This window comes from Monodelphis domestica, chromosome 1 (genome assembly GCF_027887165.1).
Source record: "Monodelphis domestica isolate mMonDom1 chromosome 1, mMonDom1.pri, whole genome shotgun sequence".
Taxonomy (NCBI): Eukaryota; Metazoa; Chordata; class Mammalia; order Didelphimorphia; family Didelphidae; genus Monodelphis; species Monodelphis domestica.
This window is the reverse complement of record NC_077227.1, coordinates 230,025,435-230,032,770: the sequence shown is the minus strand read 5'-3', so window position 1 is coordinate 230,032,770 and position 7,336 is coordinate 230,025,435. Positions and strand designations below refer to the sequence as shown.

Below are 7,336 nucleotides of genomic sequence, written 5' to 3'. Positions count from 1 at the left end.
TTGGGTGGTAGAGAAAGTGCTGTGGGGGAAATGTCATAAAGAGGAAGCACGGGTCTAGACAGGAACAATGCCCATCCGATGCAGCCCTACAAACTCCTCTAAACACCTGCTCTAAAAGTTAGGTGCTGGAGATACAAGAACTGCCATCAGTCCCGAGGGCAGGAAGCTTGTCCTTGCACCTGGGGGAGAGGTTGATTGCCCAGGATTGGGGCTAGAACCCAATTCTTGAATCCAGGGTTCTCACCACTCAGCGTCCTTCCTGTTCGAATCAACTCAAATTCATGTAGATAGTCCCTTCAGCAAAGTACAGACAACCATCTGCCTTCATGCATACTCTTAACCACAAGGCAGGGATGTGTTGCTTTATGTTTAATAACCTGCTCTCCAGAAAAATAAAGTATGCACTTAGAAGTTCAATCTGCATTGTGAACATTTTCTCCATCACTTTATTAAATCTAGAACATGAATGAATTAATAAATCAAGCCCGATGTGTCCCATTTACCCATTTCTGAGATTTAAACCTAGCTCATGCTAAAAATGGAACTGACTTGAGCTACAGTAGGAGTTGGCTCCAGCATGCCTGTAGAACTCCCCTTTCCCATGGGGTAGGGGGGAGGGGAGGGGAATGCCTCCAGGACCCTTGGGCTGTCAGTCACTAAAGCCTCACCAGGAGGTTGGCTTATCCTCCTCACTGCCTCCTTTGCAACCAGCAGAAAACAGCAGCTGGCTCTGGCCTCCTCTTCTTGGTGCCTCTAAATGGTGCTCTAGGGCTCTTTGGCAAAGGTGCCAAAGATGGCACGCAGAGTGCTCTGTGGGCACTCAGTCACCCTCCCCCCAACACCTCTCCTCCCCAGTTCATTACTAGAAAGGCAGAGGGACTCTGGTGGAGCTGCTCCCCTCTACCTCTCAACTGTGCCTAAGGCTATTTTTTCACATCCCCACCCCCTCCTCACCCCCGCTGTCCAGCAACCACAGGTAAAGTGGGAGGCTCACAGGCAGCAGAACTGGAAGGGACTGGAGTACTCGGGCCACTCCCCTCCCCCATCTACCCTCCCTGAGGACATTCCTCACTTCCCCCACCCCTCCCCCAGCAGCCCAATAGGAGTGCTTCCTCCCTCCCCTGTGGGGGGTGAGTGGGGGCAGGGTGTGCCCAGCACTGGGAGATGGGCATGGCACATGGTTTCTGGAGATGGGGGGGGGGGGGGCACTCTGTCTCTAAAAGATTTGCCATCACTGGCCTAGAATAATATTTTTAAATAAGTGAGAAGAAATGCACCGATTCAATTCAAATAAAGATAGAATTTTCCCTCCATCCCATTTCATTTGTCATTTTGTTCTTCAGTCAATTAGTCCTGCCCCTCTTTGGGACCCTTTTTGGAGTTTTCTTCACAAAATATGGTGTTGGATTGTCATTTCCTTCTACAGAGAAGGTGTACAGGCTTGCGTGACTTCCCCAGAGTCACACATATCTGAGGTCACATCTGAGCTCCAACCTGCCTGACTAGGCCTGATGTTTCCTAAAATGAATTTCTCCAGCTGAGGGGAGCCTCTCATTCCCCACCTCCAGGAAGGAACATACAATGGCCAGCAACAAGAGGTGCTTATGGGTGGGAGGGCCTTGCACATCCCTGGCTGCTCAGGGGACAGAACACACATTCAGGGCAGCCACAGTCTGGAGCCTGTCAGGTTTCCGGGCATGTGTATCTTGGGGGGAGGGGGGGGAGTGCTGAACCACCCCCAGGCTGGCCCTGTGCTAGCTTTTCCCAGGCCTTTGGGGACCTGAAACTAGGGTGGGGTGACCTGAGCTTTGTCCCAAGACACCAAAATTGGGTGGCCACAAAAATTTAGCACATATGTCCTAGCAGAGGTTAACTACTATAAGAATGAATTCTCTTCCCCTGGCTGAGTTGATTTGATTTAATTATTATTTTTATTATTTTCAAAACATGATTTAATATCTATAGCATATAACATTCACACACCATTGATGTTTTTTGCAAAAGCATGACATTAGAGGAGAAGAGGGAGTGGCGAGGCCATTTGGAATGATGCTGATGTACAGATGGTAAGGAAGCTGGGGGGAAGGGGGAGGGGCAGGCTCACTGGATTGAGAGCCAGGACTAGAGATGGGAGGTCCTGGGTTCAAATCTGGACTCTGATACTTCCTAGCTGTGTGACCCTGGGCAAATCACTTCACCCCCATTGCCTAGCCCTTACTGCTCTCCTGCCTTGGAACTAGTACAGAGTCTTGCTTCTAAGATGGAAGGTGAGGGTTTGTTTTGGTTGTTTTTTTTTAATTGCTTTCAGAATGGTTGTACCCATTCATTAATTCCATCTTCTGCCTTGGAACCAATACACAGTACTGACCCTAAGAGGGAAGGTGAGGATTTTAAAAATGTTGATGCTAAATACTTGGGGAGATTGATCCAAGGACTGACCTTCCATTAGGAGCAGCCATCTTCTGGGTAATTAGCAGAATAGTGCCTTAGAAGTTTATAGCATCATCAAAAATGTATATCTTAGGATCAGAGATTGAGCCCATTTGGCCCAACCCCCTTGTAATAATAGTAGCAAACACAGAGAACTTTAAGGTTGTCAAAGCACTTTACATACAGAATCTCATTTGAACCTCACAAAAACCTGGTGAAGTGCTATTATGATGCCCATTTTATAGATGGGAAAATGAAGACAGGGTGGTTAAGTGATTTACCTAGTCACATGGCTAGTGTCTGAGGTAACATTTGAACTCGGGTCTTCCTGACTCCCAACTCTAGACCTCCATCCACTCGCTAGTCAACCCACTGTATCTCACTAAACAAGGCCAGGAAAATGGAGTTCAAAATATTTGTCTCCCATCAGACCAGTAGTAAGCAGCAGAGACAGAAGATGAACTCAGGACTCCCAGCTCCAAAGTCAGCAAGGTGTGTATAGCCTTCAGGTTCAGCCTCGTTTCTTCCAGATCTAAACAAATGATCCCAGATGTCCCACAGGGCAGAGGGTGGCTCTCCACACCTCCCTCCTCCACACACCCCTCCTGGCTTTGAGCACGGCACAGGCAGAGCTTGATGGGATGAATACTGTGGCAAAGGGGACCAATGGGGGCCTGACCCCAGAACCTGTCCCAGAGTTCTCCAGAGTCCTCGTGACCCTTCTTGGTCTCTGGAAACGTGTTATGGCAAGTGTAGGATGTGACGACGTCTAACATGTATCTCATGATCCTTCTTTCACCAGAGGAAAGAAATGGCCCACATGGGGCAGTCGGAGTCGCCTCACGGCTGCCTCTGGCATGACAGGAGGATTCAGATCCTTCCGACCTTGGCACTTGGAGCCCAAATAGGGATGGTTCTGCCAGTGATGGGTGCAGGCGGGAGTGGGGTGCAGAGGGTAGATCCCAAGTGGTTCATCAGAGAGTGGTGGCACAAAGGAGAGGCAGGAGGTCCGGGCAAGCCATGCCACCGCCACCGTCTTGATCACCATCTCCTGTCTGATGTGGATGGAGGGTGGAGTCTAGCCAGGGACCCACTTCCAGGCCATCCCCCAGAGCAATAGTGGAGGGCAGAAGCCACCGTGAGGGATGACTACCTACCTCATCACCACCAGCCACAACAACGCACCAGCAGTTGGTAACAAGATGAACAGGGGGAGGGCTGCCATCCCCAACACCACTGGTCCCCACTTTGGACTCTGTCAGCTTCTAGGAAAGTTCCCAAGGAGAGGGGCCAGCCGTCTCCACCAGCTACCCATGACGTGGGGTGGGCAAGTGGGCATCCTGGGGAAGAGGCAGGAGAGGCCCATACCACCAGCCCCATTCCTTGAGTGGATGGGGCTAGCCCAGAACCCTGGACAGCGTCTATGTCCACATCCACAGCCATCCATCCCTTGAGGAGATGCCACCCAGCAGCCAGTCCTGTGGGTGCTGTGGCCCCGGCCACCAGAGACCCGGAAAGGACAGTGGTGGCAGCAAGTACCTGGTATCAAAGCCAGAGTTCAGCTTTATTGTTATTGGAGAAAAGGACACTCGAGAAGGGTCATCCCCGCACAAGGAGCATGGGATCTTTCCATGAGTCTTCCAAAGGCTTCGTCTCCTATTAAAACATGAGCTTCTTGGGAGCAAACTCTGTCACACTTCTCCATTTGGTTCATCTGTGTGAATGTGCTGAGGCCTGGGCCACCAAGCAGCCTTTGTCCTCTGTCACCTGAGGAAGTCAGGGAGGCCGAATGTGGGAATGGGTGTGGAGGTGCCAATTCCTGAGGCAGTGGCCAGTGTGGAACTCAGCCCCTCTAGGAACTTGTAGGGGTGTGAGTAATGGAGGTTTTCTGGAGGGGTTCATAACCTGGGATCCATGAACTTAAGAAAAAAATTGATGGCTGAATTTCAGCATATTAAGTTTCCACTGGAATCCTATGTATTTTTCTTTCAGGCATTTAAAAACATTTTTCTAGGAAGCAGCACAGTGGGCTTCCTCAGACTGCCAAAGGGGTCCAGGCCAAAAAAAAGGAAAGCACCTATCGCATAATGTCTGGAGTGACTGGAAGTCATTTGGGAAGATGGTGACGGTGAAAAGCTCTGAAGGGATAAATCCAAATTGGCAGAGATCTGAGTCCCTGGCAAATAATGGGGGAAGGCAGGCCTGGAGAGGAAGAACTGGAATATGAAAGTGTGTGGCTACAGTAGGTGAGTCCACTGCAACAAATACTATAGTGGAAAAAACAATACATGACGGCAGAGAAATAGAACTTTAAAGCTAAAAACAAATCTTCATCTGGATCATGATGGAATTCTAGGTCAAAGACCTTGACATTGGAACCGAGTTCTAGCCCAGGGATAGCATAGCCTGATGCAAGAAGCATGTCCTCTCCTTGATACTAGCTGGGAAATCCTGTTGAGAAAAGCAGTGGGAAAACTGCTCGACTATATAAAGTCTAGGCTAAATCTAAAACTTATTTTTATATAGCCATAGGGAGGCAGCATGGTGGTCTGAGCATTGAGAAGACCTGGAGACTGCCTTTCCTCTCTCTCACTCCCTTGCCATGCGACCTTAGTTATCCTTAACCTCTCTGGGCCTGTTTCCTTATCAATAAAATGAAGTGGTTGACCAGATGATCTCAAAGGTCTTTTCAAACTAAAATACAAGATGGTAGCATAATATGGCAGCCAAAGAAGTTGAATTAGAGGAACAGGGTTCAAATCCCAGCTTCACCCCAACTTTGCCATGGGAGCCTGGGTAGTAGGGGGATAAGGTGGGGAAGCTCTCTGGGACTCTATTTCCTTATCTGTAAAAACTGAGGGTGTTGGACTAAAATGGTTCCTTCTAGCTCTAAATCCATGCTCTTTAGAGTGTATGAAACACAGAAGTTCCTCTGTACATCAACTTATTTTCTGTAAAACACAAGTGTTTGCTGTAGTGAAATGTAGTCTATAACAGCCTCTATATGGCATAAATAAGAGATCCTTGAGACAATGGCCATATTAGATCTTAGATATTAGACCCCAAATTCATCCATAACTCAAATCTAATTCAGGCTTAGGGCAAGTGTATTTGGTTCCTGATCATCAAATAAACTAAGGAGATACATGATGCTGACCAAGATAACATCTGGCTATAGAATGAACCACACTGAGCAGAAGCTTTCAAGGGAACCAGCTACAAAACATTTATTATTCATCCCCAAGTTTGCATTTCTATACATATATACATGACATTCACATATATAATCTATAAAACAACTGGGTTTTATGTAAATAAAACATCTAAACAAATGCAAGATGTGAGTGACAGCTGATTGCCTAAAAACACATTATACTGGGCTGGAACCCTGAAGAACTAAAACAAGAAGTTCTTTTAAAAAAAAGAAAAGAAAAGAAAAGCTTCCTAGTCCTAGTCTGAGTTTCCCAACTTGTGCGTGCCAAAGCTACCAAAAGACTATCAGAGCTCAATCTTAAAGACATGAATCCTTGTTCCACTCCTCATCAATCTTCCAAGAGAAGCTCCAGCTCTTCTATTGGTACCCGTACTCTCAACTCCTTCTCAGTCATCAAATCCAGGATTTCCTGCATTTGATCAGGGAAATAATCCACTGCATCCATATACAGCACCTATAAGAAGAACAACAACAAAAAAAGAGGGGGGGGATAGAGGAGATAGAAATAATCATTTGTACCTTATAAATTTTTTTAGAATTCCAATAGACAAAGGTAAAAAAAAAACTATTTGGAAAGAAAGAGGAAATAAACCTTTCTTCTAACAGCTTCAACTAACAAGATAAGAACAAGGCCCTTTTCTTCTCCTTCCCCTGCCCATATGCTGGCACAATGAGAAGTCTCTTTTAGGCAGGATACTCAAAACAACAAAATAAAATGGTGCCTAAGTGGGAACATTTTCAAATACAGGCAGAAAGGAGTAGTCTGTTGGCAACAATCTTTATAAACATTATGAGAGTGGGATGCAAAACCTAAGGTGAATGTACAATCTAAAGTTAGGATAATTCCAGAATCTGTACTGAGATTACAAAAACAATGGGGAAACAATCATCCTCTGAACCCCCTAAAAAGCAATTCTTTCCCCAAACTTTAAATTAAAGGGATGTGAAGAGGAAAAACAAGTGTCACATTAAAGGATAAATTCCCAATAGGATATACATCATTATCCACTGTAACCACGTTTTTCCTAAAACAGGCCATCAGCAACAGGCAGGGAAAAGCCTCCCCAACAGACAGAGATGATGTAACTTCAAGCTGAGACTCAGTCGTGCATCAGCCTTTATTTTTAACCTACCTTTGCCCAAGGACAGTGCTGGAGGGCTCTGTAAAACACACCTTTGCTTCTTTCTTTGTTTCCTAGAGAAACCTAACGGGACAAAGAAGGGGAGAAAAAAAAAAGAAAGAAGCAGGATAGTCTGTAATTAGGCAGCCAGAGCCAAAAATCCTACACTGACCTAAAAAACTCACATTAGCTACATCATGACAATCCCAAGCTCTACTGGTGGTCAACTCTACCATCCAGACACAGTGAAAAGACAACTTAATGAACTCTAGTGGTTTCCCATCACCTCTACGATAAAAAATAAATCCTGTTTGACATTCAGAACCTTTCATAACCTTGATAATCTTGCTACCTTTCCCCGTCAGTTTCCTTCCCTTTCTCATCTTCTCACATCTCACTCCCTGATATACTCTTTGATCTGGTGACGCCGGCCTCTGTGACATTTTGTAAACAAGACGCTCCATCCGTCAGCTCCAGGTATTTTCTCTGGCTATTCCCTATGCCTACAAGGCTTTGTCTCCTTGGCTCCTACTGCTAACCTCCATGGCTTCCTTCATATCCCCACTAAAAT

The 7,336-nt window shown here is 46.3% G+C and overlaps 1 protein-coding gene across 2 annotated transcripts in view; it reads right to left on the bottom strand.

The window, feature by feature from the left end:
* Window positions 1–5,631: 5,631 nt before the first annotated feature.
* Window positions 5,632–7,336, bottom strand: part of NRDE2 (NRDE-2, necessary for RNA interference, domain containing) — an 87,935-nt gene continuing 86,230 nt past the window's right edge. For both annotated transcript variants that reach the window (XM_016428014.2, XM_016428015.2), the window contains exons 13-14: window positions 6,778–6,849; window positions 5,632–6,098 (exon numbers count right to left, since the gene is read on the bottom strand). In XM_016428014.2, coding sequence (XP_016283500.2) covers window positions 5,973–6,098; window positions 6,778–6,849 — 198 coding nt within the window. In that variant the 3' untranslated portion in view covers window positions 5,632–5,972. The remainder of the gene's footprint in view (window positions 6,099–6,777; window positions 6,850–7,336) is intronic.